Source organism: Montipora foliosa, chromosome 4 (assembly GCF_036669935.1).
Source record: "Montipora foliosa isolate CH-2021 chromosome 4, ASM3666993v2, whole genome shotgun sequence".
Taxonomy (NCBI): domain Eukaryota; kingdom Metazoa; phylum Cnidaria; class Anthozoa; order Scleractinia; family Acroporidae; genus Montipora; species Montipora foliosa.
In genome coordinates, this window is record NC_090872.1 from 42444234 (window position 1) to 42464233 (window position 20000).

At 38.5% G+C, this 20000-nt stretch overlaps 1 protein-coding gene across 2 annotated transcripts in view; it reads right to left on the reverse strand.

Moving 5' to 3' along the window:
• LOC138000822 (periodic tryptophan protein 2 homolog) overlaps nt 1-20000 on the reverse strand; it is a 127720-nt gene that overhangs the window by 23642 nt on the left and 84078 nt on the right. For both annotated transcript variants that reach the window (XM_068847483.1, XM_068847484.1), the window contains exons 15-18: nt 18637-18730; nt 11532-11585; nt 9051-9156; nt 5862-5927 (exon numbers count right to left, since the gene is read on the reverse strand). In XM_068847483.1, coding sequence (XP_068703584.1) covers nt 5862-5927; nt 9051-9156; nt 11532-11585; nt 18637-18730 — 320 coding nt within the window. The remainder of the gene's footprint in view (nt 1-5861; nt 5928-9050; nt 9157-11531; nt 11586-18636; nt 18731-20000) is intronic.

The window sequence follows — 20000 nt, forward strand, 5'->3', positions numbered from 1 at the left end:
TTCCTATAATTAGAGCAGTGTGTTGTTTGTCGCGTTGTCGTTATACTTGTCGCACCTTTTGGTCTAATCTGATTCCCAACTGTCCCTCGTTGGAGTGGAATAGCTTTTGGTCCTTCCACAACCAGTTTCTTAAATACTGTAAATTGCAATCATGGATCACAACAACTTAAAGTTCAAAGCCATCTCGCTAAACGTTAGAGGTATTTGTGTATTCGAAAAAAGAAAGTCTATACTTAATTGGTTGATTTATCAGAGCGCATATTTCTTTTCTACAGGAAACGTATAGCACAATTGAAGTTGCTAATCATTGGAGAAAACAATCGCCAAGTGAGTTTTTCTTTTCGCATGGTTCTTATCATAGCTCTGGTGTGGCTATCCTTGTTCATAAGTCGTTAGACGTCAAGCTTATGTTGTCGCGTGTTGACCATGAACGCAGGTATCTGATCTTAACAGCAATAATTCAGGACACCCCTTTTCTTTAAATAAATATATATGCACCAAATAAAACATCGAATCAATCCTCATTCTTCCAGGCTTTATCTGAACTTATTCCTGTTGAGGAACTCCGGGAGTCCAATTATAAGTTTGTAATTGGGGGAGATTTTTTAAGAGCTCGGGAGGGAACACTACTTTAAAAGAATCAGCTAAGGTTTGGAAGATTTACTTACACAGTATGACCTAGTAGATATTTGGAGAGTTTGTCACCCCAAAAGTAAAAAATTCACTTGGCATCAAAGAAAACCAATTATCCAAAGGACACTGGACTACTGGTTCATTAGCGACTTGCTTCAGGACCATGTCGCCAGAATTGACATTACTAGCATCAAAACAGATCACTCCGCTATCGCTCTTGAGGTGGATTCCATGGCTGACCAGTCCAGAGGTCAACAATCCTTGAATACAAGGAATAACAGTAGTAAATTTTGCTGACGATATGACAACCTTTGTCCGAGACAAACCGTCTTATCTTACTCTTAAATGTTATTAATTTATACGGGATACATAATGGCCTTAAGATTAACCACAATAAAACTGAGTCTCTCCTACTTGGAAATCTTAAAGAGACTGCGAGTATAGCTAAGAACTAGATGTTTGTGAATTTAAAAGATCTGTTAAAATTCTAGGTGTTTACTTTATCAAAATACATCAATGTTCTATAAACTAAATTTTGAATCAATTGAAAAATCATTAAAACAATTGGTAAAAGGATGGAGATGGCGAGCATTAACGTTTGGAAAATTGCAAATTATTAAATCGTTTGCTCTACCTAAGGTCCGGTATAGGCTGACGTTAACTTCAAGTAACAAAGATATTATTAAGAAAATAAAAACGTTGTTATTGTCTTGTGTCTGGAAAGGTAAAGATAAAGTTAAACGAAGGTTCTAATAAATCAAATACAAAAAGGTGGACTTAAAATACCCGACTTGAACTCTATGATCTCCGCTCAAAGAACCGTGTGTAAAGAAGTATCTAACTCCATATGCAGCCAGTTAGAAGTATTTTTTTGGATTTTCACTTAAGGAAGGTTGGTGGTAAATTCTTGTTTCACTGCAATTTCAACTATTCCAAGTTATCAATAACCCTTCCTAACTTTTACAAAGAGCTAGTGCATCAAGACATGGGCCTCCTTAAACTGTATGAGCTTTTCCTCAGCCACGGAGATTTATCAACAATTTTTATGGAACAATAGATTCATCTGCATTGAATCCCGCTCAGTTACAACCAAACGTTAATTGATGTTGGTGTTATAACTGTTCGGAACCTACGCGACTCACATGGCAATTTTAAACAGCCTTTTACCTACAACATGCACACCTCTCACCTATTGATCATTATTTCCTTTTTAGTCTCTTCAATGCCATCCCAGAGGAATGGCATAGATTGTTGAAGACAAATGAAAACGCGGCTCTTTTAAACGATTGTTGCGTAGATTTGGATAGTTTTTCAGTATACACCTTGGAGGGGAAAAGCTCGATGTTGATTAATTCGAAACTATTGTATGAAACTTTTTCTTCTTAAGTCTCTTCTAACCTTACCTCTATGAAAAAATACAACGAAATGTTCAACACAGAGACATTTGAATTAAACTGGGAAAGAATATTTTCTTTGCCTTTTAAAATAACGTCGAATACAAAGTAAAGAGAATTTCAATATAAAATTCTTCACAGAATATGTTATACAACCATTATGCTCTTCAAATTTGGTTTAGCCGATTCCCCTTTATGTTATTTCTATATCTCCAAAAACTTCCATATTAAAGATATTTTATTTGGGCTTTTTTCTGCGGATAATGATGATGACAATATTCGAGTTAACTACATTATACTTGAGAGCAAATACCTTATTTTTCGCTCGAAATTAAGCAAAACGTTTTCTACTATTGCCCTGTTAATATCAAAATGCAAAACAACGCACCAAATCAAGCATTTCATTGCGAGGAAAAATAACAAACCTCACTTTCATTGAAAAAAATGGCATCAGTTCTTACCCATAATGGAGCATGAGCTATCACCTCCAACTCCCACCTTAAACTAATATTGTAATATTGTAAGATGTTGAAATATGTATAGTTCGTATAGCTTGGATGTGTAGTGTAGTTCGGATGTTCTGTGTTTATCATATATAGGTAGTGTAGTTTCGATATATGGCTCTGATGTATAGTTTAAAATGTAAACTAGTAAGTGTGAATAAAAAAAGCGCACAGAGTAAGAAACATCTTCAAGGACTTAATAGACTAAAGTGATGTTCAAATTTGCTAAGTACGGAACAAACGAGGTAAAAGTGAAGTGTGGAGGGCTCATCACAATGGATAACGTATTGGTGAACATCGCTTAGCGTTTACAAAGAAAATCAATGGTTCACCAAGCAAAAGTAGTGGTTTGAATTAAATTTGGTAATGGTTGTCAGATCGGAAATGACGTGAATTTACAAATGCAGGGGTGACATACAAAGTGAGACCAGTGGGCCAGGAGGAGAGTCAAACACTACGAGGCGAGAGAGAAAACTCGTGAAAACCATGCTTGGAAAATTTAGCCCTCCTCTTACTAGCTACACTGGCAACCAGTTGCAAAGTTTCGAAATTAACAGTGTTGTGAATAATGTGGTGACCTTCCTCTAGGTTGCTAACATGAAGACCGTGGAACAATTAAAAAAATGGACATCTGCAGACGATGCTCGTACAAAGAACAGCTGAACGAAAAAATAAATTTCGGGCATTTCCAACATACCGCTGCTGGGAGTTCTGTACTGACGATGTCATCATGCTGTGAACATGCAAGATTAAGATTAACTACCTTATTCATAACATTTCCAGAAGAAGTAGTCGTTAACTTTTTAGCTGCTATTGCAATTGAGCTTTCACTCAAAACATAGGCTTGAGTTTCTAAATTGGCGAACAACATTAAAAGTTCCTCACTGAACCCATACACAGCTCCCATCGTTTTGGTAGCCCCACCGCATGTTATAAATCAGGATTTTTATTGAACTCTGCAAGAATTGAGGATGCTTGATTTAATTACCCAATAATTCAATTTATTTTGACACGTATAGCAACAATTCCAATTACCAAAGATAGATATAATGTGGATTTTGCAACAATTTAACGTTTCCAATACCACTGAGGCGTAAAAATTTCTTTTTTAGGATCCTTTTTGAGGTTGTCATGTTTACCCTTTGTGAGATTTTAGGTTCGTGTGTTCACAAGTTTGTTTTGCATCTGGATGTTTATATTTTCAAATGCAACCTCTCCCTAGGGGTTAATGCGGATACCTTTTAACCAGTCAAATTCCCGTGTCCTAATTCTATTGTGCATTTTGCTGCACCAAAAAAAAGTCAACTGAGATTATAACTCAGGTACCTTTCTGGTATTCCGAGTAATAATTAACATGAACGAAGTTCCTTAACTCGTTCAACACCTCCCATGTTGCTGGTGTAACCATCTAACACTTGGAGCTTGACAATGTGGATCTCTCTTCCCGTGACTTTTCACTGCAGTGAACCAGGGCTCTCCAGAAGAAACATTCCTAGCAAGAAAGGCCACATCTCGTTTGTCGTGCCATTTAGTGAAAGTAATATTTCCATGAACAAGATCACCAGGTTGGATCAGCTTGCTCTTGGCGCATGTTGGCAACCCTCTGAAATTACATCACATGTAAGTTTGTTGGAGTTCCAAATGTTCTAAAAGCACTGGACTGAAAAAAAAAAGTCAAAATAGACATGATGCTTTTTATTTGTGTCCTTGTAATCTCCAAACACCTTCCTCGTTTCCAAGATAAACATCAAAATTGACAATGCAAGCAATTTTTCGAGTCAGCGGCCATCCACACTTTTATGCTGTATTTTGTTGCTTTCACTGGCATGTACTGTCGAAAGGAAAGTCGTCCTTTCCACAGCAACGTGCTTGCTGGGGGATAGCATTGTTGGCTGTTTTTTAGAACAGCATTTTGGATAGGTTGCACTTGCAAAGGTGGTCGTATCTCTCTTCTCCACGTGCAAAGTGCAGGAACTGCAATATTTCTTGAAATCTGTTTCGTGGCATAATTTGCTTTATTCCTTCATTTCCCATAACAGGATCATCTTTCCAATAGTCTGCAACTCTGGGAACTTTATTTATGCCCATAATAATGAAGATACCAAAAAAGTGCTTTCACCTCCGGCTTGGAAACGTACTTCCATGCAGCAAAGTGACGATGGTTGTTTTTTAAAAGTCTGCCAAGTATATTGGTTTGTTCCTTCAAATATAAGATCAATTGTATCTTCCCCAAACACTCTTAACAAAAAAAAAAACATTGGCCTTAGAATCATCAGTAAAAGCGATAAGCACTCCAGGTTGGCCGGAAAGCTCCTCGACTTCAAGGTTGTCTGAGAGTTAGATCGTCCATGTGTCATTTTCGTCTTCAACATCACTTGTCTCCTCTTTGTCACCATTGCTTTCGCCATCCCCAGTGATCTCAAAACCTTCAAAATCAATATCTGAATCATTACCATCACACTGCACCATAGGTGCAGTCGTGGCTCAGTTGGGTAGTGCACAGCTTTTGGAGGGAGAGGTCCCCAGTTCCATCCTCGGTGACTTCAACGGCTGTTTCGACTTTCCTCTGATCCGTGTCGCTACAGCTTTAAATGTCTGTAAAATGGAGCTCTGACGGAGGGAGGGGGGTAAAGGGCGCACCGTCGGCTTCCAATGATACCAATTTCCTAACTGAAGGAACTACCAACGTTACATAAAGTGACTTCACCTTTACTTTACCTTTACCATCGAATTTTTCATCAGAATCTCCAAATATTTCCCTGTATTCTTGTTCGCTAATTCCAGCAGGATACGCCGTGTCGCTTTATATGTTTATTTCATGAAATGTGAAATTTACGCTGCTCTATATCTCCCTTGAGAAATAAGTTTGTTATGCACAGTAGCTTTGATATGATTGGTCAATACCTCTAAAACAATAAACGAGTCATTATTTAGAATTTCTTTCCTTACATGAAAGGAGAAGGACCTTTGTAACAAACGTAGTGCCAGGGGCCAGTCACGGCTGGTTTGGGAATAGTAATACTTCTTTTAAGGTTTTGCACTGACGTCTTATAAACCAGAGGAAATTGCAACTTGGAAATGGACTGTTCTGTTCCACCAGTCTGGGTGTCATGTGTGGGTTGAGTTTGTTAAGTCTCCTCTCGTCAGTGGGTTTTTTCAAGTTCTTTGGAATTTGAAAGCCATGAAATGGCAAGTATTTTTCAAGTGTGCACTTACACCTGGAACTGTAAGTGAAGAGATTTTGATGCACTTTTCATTCCATCTTCCAAAAGTGTAGGGATAATGTTTAAGACAGGGTTTTCAAAACACAAATAGCCATTAAAATCAATACCTGTTGGTGAAAACTGCAAGCAGCTAACTCGAACTTCTGGCAAAGTACGCCTTGAGCTCATATCCCCTGCAAAATAATTCACGTTTTATGATTATCTGAAATAGTATGATACAGAAACGAGACAACTTGGTTAGACTATCGAGTTATCTTTCCTACTATGATAGCAGTGAAACGTTTCGGATGGGGGAAATAGCTTTTGTCAACTACTTTTCCCCAAATTCAAGAAGGATAAAGTAAAGAAGTGATCCTCGCACTTATCTGGCAATTTAAGCAATTGTCTCTTATAGTAGACAACTGAAAAATTCCGGTGATTTTAACGGGATTCGAACCCATGACCTCTGTGATGCCAGCGCAATGCTCTACCAACTGAGCTACACACAGTTGAGAGCAGGTCAATTTCTTAGGTTCATTTGTCCCAGTAAAGGACTCAATGAAATGAAAGAAATGTATATAATTAAAGGTGTGTGTCATAGACGGAACGGCGAACTGATCCTTAGCAATGGAGAACTGACCTTTGTAAGTCTCTTCTCGTAGACACCTGAAAATTCAGGCAGCTCCAACAGGATTGGAACCCGTTGGAGCCACCTTTGTCACCAAAACCTTCTGCTTACTAGTTACTTAGTTACTTACAAGGGGACAGACGTATGGGAGAAAAACCATGAAACCATGACACTTGAGTGTCACCAAGTCAGCATTAGAAACAAACTGATATCAGTTCATAAATGTAAGCCTTAACATTAAACAACCACTGTACTACACTTTCAAGAATGCCAAATTTCCAGCAATTTCAGCCCTGGCAGTAAACCAGTTCATTAACAGTCAGACAGAGAGTGACTGATATTCCAACATGAATCAAAAATGCCTGGGAATGCTTTTCTTCACAACAGAATAAAGGTCTGACCATTCCAATTTACATAGCACCATTGTTCTTTTATGGATAGCACAAGCTGACACTGGAATTCAGTACACTGTATATAATAAGCTCAAGGCTCTTATCACATATTGAAAACAATACCATCACGATTGCACATGCAAAGAAAAAAATAAATAAAAGAAAGAAAAGGGAAGCTTTACTTTATGAGAAAACTGGATGCGATACAGTACTGCCTGAAAGTATCTACGCATAGGCACGCCGTGAAACCTGGTCTTAACTGCTGCACAATTTCACCAAGTCAGGACGAATTTGTCAACCTCGTCGTGGATGAACGTGGCCAAATGCAGTGGCAAGTAAAACACGGTATGCTGCGGTGAAAATAACAAATTGTAAGAAGTAATTGCTACACGTATTGTATTGTGTATCCGGCAGCAGATCCATGCCACAACTTCTGTTAATCTTTGAGAACTTTCTGACCAGCAATACTCGCAAGTGTTATTTTATCAGAACAACAGCAAGAAAACAAAGTCCTCCACTGATAGAAAGTCATTGGCTGCATTTTTTTTTGAAGAAACACATTGACAAAAGCATAACGAACCAAGACATTCATTGTCAATAGAGCACTGATTAATCAGCGTTGGTTCGCCATGTATTTTGTAAACAAAACAAACAAGCCAACCTTTTTCACTTTTGTGACAGCGCAAGCAGCAACAGACATGGTGGTTGGGCGGGAAAGTAAAGCCTCATTGTTTTTTACTCTGAAGACAATTTATCACTTTAAAAGAAGAGCTCTTATTTCTAGTAAATCTCTTCGCTGAGTTTTGCACTGATGATGACAGTACTTAAATAACTCGAATGCCCATCAACAGCAAGAGAGATTACGTGTATTTAACTGGCTGTGTTTAAGGAACAAAAACTAAACAGTAACGCAACCTAATTTCCTCCGTTCCCCTTCCCATTCGTAGTGAAAAAACAAAGCATGCTACTAGATTAAAAGAAGCTAGTTCAACATTTCCAACGGCTTCTTGTAAACTTTTTCTCACAGCTTCACTAGGGCCCTTTTTTCATACATTTCAGGGTGACCCAGATAAGGTCTTCATATATTATTATCGGAGCATAAAATTAAGAACTTGATGAACTTGAAACAAAAGCAAAGCAAGACTATTCATGACATCTCTATCATGTGTTGCCGTTTACCGCGACCGTGCTTGCCGTGGCAAACCTAAGTGAAACCTCAGTGAAATTTCGGGGAACGCAAAATCTATCTGAGAACCACCTGCTGTAAAACCTCGGCAAATTGGTAAATACTTTCAAGCGGCACTGTATAAGAACAGTCAGAAAAGCATCACAACCAACACTTTAGGAAGTAATGTTTAAAAAACGAGCAGCAGTGCTTCATCGGGGTTTAAGAACACGAGGCGTAGCCCAGTGTTCTTACACTCGATAAAACATGTGCTGCGAGTTTTTTTAACGGCTTCAAAAACATTCCACAAAGAGCGTGTGTCCCTCTGGACTCAAAACAATGGTTCAAATTGTGAGAGATGAATATTAGCATACAAGAAAAACAAGCTATGCCTTATTAGTATTCCTTATATAAAGAATACTAACGAGGAGTATTTTATCAGGATATAAAACTCATACACGTGACGTTTTATCAATGTTTTGATAGGCTATTAGGCTCACGCATTATTAATGAGTTTTTGAATAATGAATAAAAGACAGACAAAGATTTGCATTCCACAAACAAAACAATGCTAGTTTTAAAAGACCACTCCCATGGTTCAATTCTTCTTTTGCCAAGTAATTTGAGACTTGTTATTGTGCAAGCATCAGCAACCATCCTATTGCACTCACCAGCTTCATTAATTGTGTTGAAACAAGATCATACCTATCTGTACACATCATAACCAATTGAAGTAACCATGGTGTTCTAATAAAGTTTAAACCCATTGTCATTATGTTAACTGACACCAACCAAGAAAAAATGTAGAGTGTCCTTAGCTACTCTCTGTAGTCCAACAAATACTTTCAATAAAAGAAAAGTAACCTGGATTTGTAGGGTGGAAAAACAAATAGGAGTTGTCACATGAGCGACATCTAAGCCCATGACAGTATCGACCTGTATAATGATGCGTCATTCAAGTTTGCAAGCCTGGATGTATGTTGTGAGTAAATATATATTGCCGTGCACTGGGGTTAAGTGATGTTGGTAATGTATTTTGGTGTACGTTAAGTCTATGGTTCCACTTTTTCTTAAACTGCTACATGATCATTTCCATAAATGATCATTTCCAAAACTTCCTCATCATCCTTACCTTTCAAGACACCCGGAAGACATATGGATTCCTCGTCTTCATTATCATGGTCATCAATCTGATCCAGAGGTCCTCCTTCTGTCATGTTACCACTATGGAGAAATTCCTGTATGGGTAAAAAGAGAAATAGAATTTCTGGAGTCTCATATCATCAAAGCTTGCTCGGTTCCATATGGTGAAATTACTCAAACCTATTTACTTGAATTATTTTTTTTATGTTTGTGACCCTTCACACCAAATAGGGGGGCTTATGGATTTCATTGAAAACCGTGAATTTTTTCCTTGGTCATGGTGCATGAATTTCAATTTACACAGGCATGAATACGCCATGATCACTCTACCATAAACTTAATCATGCCGTGAGTGATCAGTGAAAACTTTCACGCCATGAAATTAAGGGTAAAAATGTGAAATTGGCAGTGAAAAATAATATCCTCGCAGGGATCAACCTTTGCGGCCTGATCAGTTTCTCAATTTATTTCATGTAAGAAATGCCTTGTGTCCTCACGCCACTCTGTTGCCACCTAATGCAAGGAAGAGCCTTCCTCAAAAAAGCTTGTTTGTCAGTGTAAACAGACTATGATTATCGCTACTCATTAAAAGGTTTTTTATAAATATAATTTATTAGCTTTTTATTGATTATTAAATAAAGAATACAATGATGACATTACAATAAAATTACTACTACATTAAAATAAATGAATACAAACCCATCAAAAGTTGAACAAGCTCGTGTGCAGGGATGGCTCATTAGTGAGAGCACTTGCCTCCTACCAATGTGGCCAGGGTTCGATTCCCATACTCAGTGTGGTTGAGTTTGTTGGTCCTGTACTCTGCACCTAGAGGTTTTTCTCCGGGTGCTCCGGATTTCCCCTCCCCTCAAAAACCAACATTTGACTTGATTTGTGTTAACTGTCAGTTTAAGTCTACAGTGTCCCTAATTAGTGCTCCAGCGCTTGCACGACTAGACACTGAAATAAAGTTCCTTTCCTTTCCTTTTCATAGATCTTAATTAATTAACTTAATAGGGTTATATCGATCCATCCCGCTTAAAGGCCTCACGGCGTCTTGTTACTGAATGTTCACATTTGGAAAATAATGTCACATTTTAAAGAAATTTCTGACGTCCTGTTAATTGTTGAGTAAATTCTACCCCCTGAAAGCCACAAAATAATTGTAAAATCGGTTATTTTGCTGGTGACTTCTTTTTACATGTACAATGGTATGTTGACATGACTGAAATAGATATCAGGCGAAATACTAATCTTTTTGGGTCGGCATGTATTATGGAATTGTTTACTGGCATTATTCGAGTATTGATGTTTGTAATCATTGGTGACTTACCGCTTTTAGTGCATTTCTCTTGCTGTGCCATGCAAATCATTAAAAAAATTGAAATTGCTAAAGTGCTGAGCTAAAAGACACCAAAGATAAATAATGCTACAAGACTCATTATGTTGCAATTTCACCATGATCTCATCTTTCAAATAGAGCTTGCAAGTTTTCATAACAATCACTTTTAAATCTTTTGTGCAAGCAAATAAAAACTATTCACGAAGTTACAGAGAATGATTTCTGGCTATGCCAACATTGCCAGACTCTGTGGTGCTAAACGTGTCTCATGTTGGGGAGGGAATGCAATTTTTTTTACTGATCCTATAAACAGTTTATCTTAATTCTTACTACAGAGCGCACATGACGTTTTGATTTCTGTTATGGTTTTACTGAGTTCATTCTTTTGATTTTCTGGTAAAGATCCGACTACCATGGAGATTCCTTTACAAATAACGATATGTTTAAAGCCCATTCCGGCAAATTGAAGTTGCGTGCCTTTTAGCAGAGAAACTAAACATGAAACGTGTATCTCATTTTGTATAAATTTGGATTTTGGAAGGGTGTTGCATAATGTTCCATGTCTTAGTAACAACGAATTGTTTCTTCTGTTGTTTCGTTTTCTTTTGTTTTCCTGAAACCAAAACATAAAACAGAAAAGTACAGAAAAGAGCGAATGGACAAATTAAACTCCCGAGTTGGCAATTCACTGATTGAAATAGCCGATTTCAAAAGACTTTCAATATAATGCTTGCAGTAAACCTTTGAAGGTGGCGTGACATAATGATAATATAATGTTCAACCTAACAGACTGATGTTTGCGCAAGAAGTTTACTTTGCTTCATGGCGTGAACTACTTCGCAGACATTACGACCTTTTTCCACAGCAAGAAATACTTTCACGGTCATTGTGACCTTTTTCAAAGTGTGAAATATTTCAGTGGCTGTGAGTTTTTTCACGGCTTAAAAGGGAAATTTCACTCACATTCTGATGATTTTCAACATTTTCACAGCCACGACCGTTAAGATAGCCACAGCGTGAAATTTGGATAAGTCCCCTTTTTGCGTGAAGGGTTACACTTGTAACCTATTTATTTGTAACCTTAAGCCACCAATCTGTGAATGGACGTTTTGATACTGTATTCCTCACCTTCATTCCATCCAAAGACAGATTTCTGGAAATTTCAAACCGTTTCAGTAGTATCTGTAAACGAACAAGAATGAAAAAAAGGGTGAGAAGAGACTGATTTCATTCCAACAGCAAGCAGCCTTAAACCTACTCCCCAAAGCCCAAATCCTCCTCTGAGTGATGAAGAAGACGGCAAAGTATGGGATTGCCAGGAGGCAGGAAAACGAATGGTGTGAGCTTCACCAGTAATACTGGTATGGGTCACCCCGAAATCTGACAGCACAGAAAACTGACAGTGGATTATGCCCACAGTAAGTTAGATTGTTTCTCAGCTAAACTGGCTTCTAGTCATTCTGAGTAACTTTTACCCAGTACTGTTCCCGCTTAAGGTTACTTCCCACCTTCAGAGACCGAAAAAATCGTTTTTTTTTTTTTGTTTTCTTAGGTCAGTCATTTTATCTAGCGTTTACAAAAGGAAAATGTTAAAAATCTCAAAAAGCGGCCGCGTTATTTAGAAAAAAGGTATTTTCAAACAAAGTTAATAAACTATGAAGGTGTCATAATCTTGTCAACGGGCGAGACCTCTTGGGGAAATTTTCGCGGCAAAAGCTCACGCTCGTATTCATGTTATTTGCATATTTTTATTTACATCACGTACTTGACAAAATTCCCACGTGGAAGCTCTAATAACTCGTATGGAAAAATCAAAGCAGAAAAAAGTCCTTGGTAAAGAAAAGAAAAAAACCGGCCCAAAGAAGAAAGAAATATTTCCATTTTGCCAAAGAAAGAAAAAGAACCTCGCCGAAAGTGACAAAGGCTCTTGGTTTGGCCAAAAACCTTCGACAATCTCGGCATCTCCTGAGGACCCGGAGCCGGCGAAAATCCTTGGAGCAAGTACCTTAAAAAGTCAAAGTCAACGCCAGTGCAGTTTGTGGACAAGATCCTTCGTCGGAATCTGGTGGAAGCGATGAAGAAAAAGGAAAATGCGATACCAACGGCCCTAAACACTGGCACACTTGAGCTGTCCGTCGATTCGTTACTAGTCGCCTCTTGTTTTTCAGCGGCACGTTTTCCGCCTTTGACCTTTTTGGCACGGGTTTTGCCTTTCCCTTTAGTGTCTTTGCCCATTGTAATTGTGTCGACGTCCTGAATTCCACCCGACTGAGCGATATAAAAGACGTGTTGCAATGCAATGCTTTTCCCGGGAAATCTTCATTTATTGTCACAGACGGTAGGAGGTCCTGTCGTTCCATTGGTTTGCGGTTTGATCAGGCGAGATAATCTCGAAATCTTGGTGTACTTTTGGATAGGCATCTGTATTTTTCTTCTTATGTAAATAACATTTGTTAATCAGCATATCTCTTTATACGGAACATTGGTAGAATACGTACATGTAAATATCTTAATCAATTTGATACTGAAAGATTAGTGCATGCCTTTGTCACTTCAAAGTTAGATGTGGCAATGCACTACTTTATGGCCTTCCTTCAACACAAATTGAAAAGCTACAGAGAATTTAGAATTCAGCAGCCCAGTTTGATCAAATATCTCCCATCCTTCAGGATTCAAATTGGTTAACTGTTAATTATAGGATAATCTTCAAAATACCACTTATCACATTTAAAGCTCTGAGGGGCTTTGTCCCTGGTTATCTTTCTGAACTTCTCACTTACTATAGGCCGTTCTGCAATCTAAGATCAAGGAATGCAAATGCTCTTGCTGTTCCCAGATGTAGAACAAAAACCTACAGACAGAGGGCCTTTGCAGTCACAGCACCCAATTTATGGAACGGCCTGCCTGCCACAATCAGAAACACTGAATCACTGTCAGTTTCTAAATGTACAGTGAAGACACTTAGGTTCTTTCTTTTAGCTTATTTTAGTGTACAATATTTTTGTAATTTTATATTTCTGTAAATATTATGCAAGAGCACTAAAGACTGTGTTTAAGGGCCCCTAGAATGCATATATTATCACAATTATTAGCGGAGTTCCTCGTGCGCAGAGCACCTTAGTTAAGCAAATATGGTAACCCATCAATTGGAGAAATTTTGGTTTTATAGCCATGACATCATTGACTGTCCGTCCATACGTCCCCTCTTCCATGTATGCCAATGTGACCAGTATCCTGCAAGTCTACAGCATACATCATTGATATTGGACATCCATGTTGTGGTCAATTGACACCTGTCAAAACAAGGTATCCACAGACCAGTATCGTGTGACCATAATGGGGGCTCAAGCTTAGAGCGCACCGAGGTCAGCTTTTTTTTTAAGTTGACCGCTGACCGGCTACTGGTTTTTGATTGGATTACAGATGTACTTGATCCACAAAAATAAGTTCCAGTAGAAAAAAAAAAGGCAAAATTAACTGTAAAAATTTACTCTCGTTAATATAACTAAAAATGGCTTTGAATCCACATACAGTGCAGACAAAAAGATCGTTTATTTTTATATCTGCATTGAGAAAAAGCAATTGGAGCTTTCTACAAACAAAACGAAACAATAAAAGGTTACGACAATACGTTTCCAGACTCTGAGGCATAACTCAAAGCAATCAATCGAAAGGTCAGGTTAACCATTTTCTAAGGCCTCCATGATGCCACACTTTTTCCACGTTCTCGATGATTGATGAACAACAATAACATAGTTTATATCTTAAAACTCTGACTTTCGAATTCTCAGTGAAAGATTAATGACACTCGATAAAAAAAAAACGCTAAAATTCCTGGGCAAACGACATGATGTTCTGTCAGAAGGCAGAAATTAATCATGTACTACGCAACCAGAAAGGTTACCGTGATTAGCTCGCAATCTCACAGATCTAAGAAACTCTTGTTATCAACTGTACATTGTATAAGTGGGCAAATACCCACTAGGGGGCAAGTTCCCAAGAGGGGTCAAGTACCTAAAGGAAAAGGAGGGGGCAAGTTCCCCAAAAATGGGGGCAGGTGACCAAAAAAAGGCAGACGACAACACTTGAAAGCCTAAACTAAAAAAGAGTGCTTAGGTGTATCACTAAAACAATTGCATAAAGAAGCCTGAAAAAATTCAGAACAACAAATGACCAGCAAATTCAGAACCCACAAATGACCAGCTCCCAACGTCAGTGGCTTCATAGCTGAGTTGGTTAGAGCATCGCACCGGTATCACAAGACCATGGGTTCAAACCCTGTTGAAGTCCCGAATTTTTCAGGCTTCTTGATTTCATATTCACAGTTCATTTATGATCCATTTCATATATCATTTCATCGTTGAATGCTATATACTCTTCACATGATCTCGTAAATTAAAAAGTGTAGTTAACCGAATCACAAAAAGAAGAGAGATTTATATTCATGTTTCAGTAAACTTGTTTCGTTACTTAATTAGCCTCCTAGCCGTGTAGCTCCGTAGCCACGCAGCCATATATTTTAGATGTGTTTTGGAATGACAGCCGTGTAGCTCCGTAGCTCCATAGCCATAGAGTTTAGATATGTTTTGGGAGTGGTAGGGCATTCTGCAGTCTGCAGTTATTTCTACTTGGACAGGATACAAAATTTGAAGCGCTTTTGTTTCTAAATATATCTCCTGTCGGACTGCACTGGCGGCAACTAGTTACACACAATCCACACAGTGCTTATAAACACCTTTGGGAGAACTGTTCATCATTATTAAAGATAAAGATGTAAGAATTAAGCATGACGAAAGGTTATCAACATTCTATGTTCTCAGCTGTCACGGCAAAGTGAGACAAACGTTACAGGCTTTCATGACAATGCATTGTGCTGCATCGGTGCTGTGAAAAATCATTTGCATATTCATATCTTTACCTAGGGGAGCTAGGCGTGAAAACATCAAACAACGCTTTGCAACCACTGTTTTGTTGTGGCACATTACCGCAATTAAATCAGCCACAGCATTTGGTTGCTTTTGTCTTTGCCTCGGTTGCAGTTTTCGTCCAACCTCGGTGGCTACACATTAAACACTATCGGTAAAGAAGAGGTATTACCGCATGCAAATGCAATAATAGTTTCGAGAGGTACTGTATGAATGAAGAATAAAGGGTGTTTGAATTGTTGGTGCTGGAGTTTTGTATTCGTAAGGAAATTACATGCAGTATCTGTTGAGGTTTAGTTAAAACAGGCTTTATTTCGTTGTTTGGGGGTACAGATTCTTCTCATATATTTTTTTTGACAATTTTACGGTAAAAAAATGCGGCTTATCTGCTAGTGTTTTAGGTACGTCAGATGGATGTGACAACTGCTTTCTTTAATGGTGATCTGAAAAAAAGGAGAGTACATGAAGCAGCCAGAGGGTTTTGTGGTTGAAAGAGACTCGCTTTGGGTCTGTAAGCTGAAGAATAGCATCTATGAAGCAGTCACCAAGGCATTGGAACACAGTACTGGACAAAAGCTTCCACTAAATATGTCCAGAAATGCATGTTACAATTAGATGCACACAGAATTTTGATATCCAACACGAAGTGTCCTTTTTCAAGGTTGAAGAACTAAAATGCATTTTAGTTGTTTGCAGAAGGAGGTATTTACTTTATTTATTAGCGGTGCACGAGAATGATATTGTGTTGACGGCAAAAAGTGATGAGAGGATGGTTGCAGACAAGAAAGCTTTAGCTGAAGAGTTTGAAGTCAAGGACATCGGGAGACTGGTACATCACTTTCTCGATTGTTAGTAAAAATCTGGAAGGCAAAGGAAACCTGTTTACTGATGGCAAACAAAAATTAATGGCCACAATTTCTTCAAAACCGCTATTTTAGCTCAGAGAAACCATTCTTAACGTGTCTATATGGCTTCCAGGATTTTCATGGTTTTGGCATCTCTATAAAGCGTAGATGAATGCCCCAAAATAATTTTTTGATTCTGCCACTTTTTGACCACTAAATCAAGCTTCAAAGTTCGAGCTTTGGCCATGCCCAATCAAGTTGACCGGGAGACAGTACCAGAAAGAGACTTGGTTCCAGAATCGACTGTGTCATGTCAGGAACCGCACACCAAATTCAATTTTTTTGTGAGGATCATTTATCCTAACCAAACTTGTCAGGTTGGTCTTGCCACATGACCATACAATCATTGTCGTTTTACTGATGCTGTGTAAGAATCGGGCATTTGAATTAATTTTTTTTTCACTTCTTAATAGTTACTCACGTCTACTTTCTCGTGCAAGCTTGTAAGCTTTCTTTTTTCGTTACAATCCTGTAGATTCTGAGGGAAGAAACAGTGCCAACATTAACATTAGCTCCTCCTACTGAAGATTCTTCGCCCTCTGATAGTTCTGTCATTGCCGATCCAAGTAGTGAAGAAAAAAGAACCTGAACTGATGGAACCAGAAGACCTAAAAATTCTGGCAGTTCCTTTCTTGATCACCACTGATGCACACGCTTTCTTGTACGATTCTGTCAAACTGGTTTTGTAGCTGCTGTTGTCTTTCTTCCATTTTTGTCCTTTCACGATTATATTCACGAAACCAATCTTCACCTGCCAGTGGCTCTTGACAATAGGGGCCTTCTTCTGATTCGGACGGAGCATCACCATCAAACGAGTATGCATCTTTGAACTCCATCTCTTCGTTCAAATCCAATGAAAGACTGTTGCCATCATCTTAAGAAGAAAGTCGCTTTGATTTTCCACCACTCACTAAATGGTGTCCTAAAGGTTTGCTTAATTAATGAAACTACAGGATGATTGGACTATGAAGGTAGTTTAAAGGAGCAGTGTCACCGGTGGCGCATGCGTGACAGCATGCCAAAATTTTTGAAAAAGTTTGCCAACTTTTTCAAAGGAGTGTGTGGGTGTGAATATCTTACACAATCAAAGCCATCCGTGTTCACTTTACGGAACCAAATATCCTGTGGCATTCAGAAACAAATTAACTATATATTCGTTGTCGTTCTTTGCTCCTTTTTTCTTTGATTTTGTTCTTTGGAAGGGGTTTTGATCGTATGTTAATTTCCATGTCGAGTCATGGCGGCCATCGAGCTGGAACCGGACAAATAGTGATTCATTCTCCTCAAGAAAGCAAAAGATGTGAATTCATGAGGAATTCGACGTATGGTGTAATCGAAGTGCAAGCTGTTTCACTATTACCAAGGATCGAAGTCCATCTTCGTATTTCGCTTCTAGCGAGTCGCTTAAATGTCAAAGATCACAACATCGTTGTTAGTTGATGACACGTTTACTATCTTCGCTCTAAAATGCCTTTTTGAATATTTTGAAGAAAAAGCTGCATTTAGATGAGAGGAACTGGATGCACTGGTTGTGTTTACTTGTTGCATGAATTATATAAAACTGCAAGCGGTGAGTATTAAAAATACGGCTGACTTTTTTCGCTGCTTATCGTCTTTCGACTTCAAAGTCGTCTCTTGGTAATAAATGCACTCTCTTTCAGCTTTGGAATGGCATGTTAATCTTGATAATATGTCTGTTTTATCGCAGAGAAAATTTTTTTTTTGCCAGTGCTTGAACCGCCGACAGTGTTCCTGGTCACACTTCACTGAATTCAACTTATTAAAATGCTGATTCGACTGGGGAGATAGATCACCACAAGTCAATTTACAGGCAAAGCAGACAAAAATGGAGGTTCTACAGATTTCTTCATCTGTTCATGGCTACTATGTGTAAAGGGACATTTGGAAGCCATCCAATGCTGACAAACTCACTTGTGAAAGGGAGATCAAAAATTGTTTGGACAACTTTGCAACTAATATTGTAAACAATGGAAAAACAGTGGGCCATGTACCATGTGAATTTTCAAAGAATGTGGGGTACTTGCTCGCTGTGGACTGAACTCTATGAAAGTGATGGGCCAACAGAAACGTTGCCAAAAGCTATATGGTTGAAAGGAGATCCCTTGTCTCGTAACCGTCACCTGTTCAAAGAAGGCTATTCTTAGTTGCTAATGAAATCAGTTTAACAGGCTCATGAATCATCAGTGTTGTTAAAACAGAATTAATTTCAGTTTTTGGGGATAATTATCGAAACTTACTGACAGGTTTCTTCTGAGATAAGATAAGCTGCACCCCCAATTTTGGACAACATTTTATGGCTAAAAGATGAGGCTTATCTACCGGTTTTATGGTAATCAATAACAAATCGATGTTGCTCAGAGACAATAAGGGGACAGTGCTTACCTGCTGTTCCACGTGGTATATGCACACAAGGTTGGATCTGCCACCTGCCAAAATGCACTTGCCATCAGCCGTGTAGCAAAGACTCGTAAAACACCTGAAAACGCATAAGATTTCCCAAAAATTCCTTCTTTCCCTATAGAGTACCTTAGAGAGCAAAACAATTAAGATTGATTTCAGCAAATGACTGTTGGATAATTGTCATCCCCCTAAAAAGTGATAACATTTTAATAATGATCTACATGTATTAGGATTATTGTAGCTAAAGCAATGCTGATCACAGCTTGAGTAGAATTGAAAAAATATAACTCTCAGTCCTGACTTCTTTCACTTCTTCTAAACTGTTAATTTGGTGTGTGTGTGTGTGTGTGTGTGTGTGTGTGCTTCCTGCAACATAAATAGCTCACTTGGTGTTAATTTTGCTTTCTGGTATTACCAACAAAATACAATGATAACAAAGGAATTATGTGACAAGGCAAACGCAGATAGGGATCTTAGGTAGATCGCAGAAAACGTTCACTCTGAAGCAAGCGCCTTCCTATTTTGTTTATGTAATGGCAAATTCACAACAGCTAACAAGGGCAACAAAGTGCTCAGTGCCTTAAAGAGGAAAAAAACACTTTAAGTCATCATTAACCAATTACTTACACCTATTCTGGCATTTCACTTGCTTTTGAAACTGCTGGATTTTGGAGGTGGATGGAGCAAGGGTGGAGCATGTGGAGCTAACGTCAGGAAATTTTCAGAAACATTTGGGGTATTAGGGGAAACAATGCTCCACCCAGCCAGGGCACTTTGTATGTCCAGAAATGCACACAATAACATAATATTGCCAACAATATGACCATTTTGGCCAATATGACAATTGTGTCGAAATTTTGTGAAATTGCCAAATGCGTGTAACTTAGTTCAATACATGGTGGCCAGCCATGTTGGCGAATATGGTGACTTTGGCAAATATGTGACCTCTCATGGGAAAATGACACTACAACTTTCTGGGAAACAGGTTTTTTACACAGCTCCCCCACAGGTCGCTGGCAGCTTGAAAAGTCGAGTGAACCAGTAACATTGCACGACAAAATGGGTTATCAGAAAACGCACAGGAGTGGTCGAAATATTTTACATGACTGGGTCAACGTTTTGTTTCTGTTGCTATGATTTCACGGGTTAATGCAAACGGCTCTTAAAAAATTACAGTCGTTTGGACAAAACCTGACAAAGTCAAAAACGAAAAGCGCAAAACTATGCTAAAAAGAACCGAGACACCACACTGAATACCAAATGAAACGAGCATCTTGGCACCAGCATGGGCACCTTGTGAGTAACGCCTTTAATGCTAAAAGACCAACTTCTATATACTAAAATTC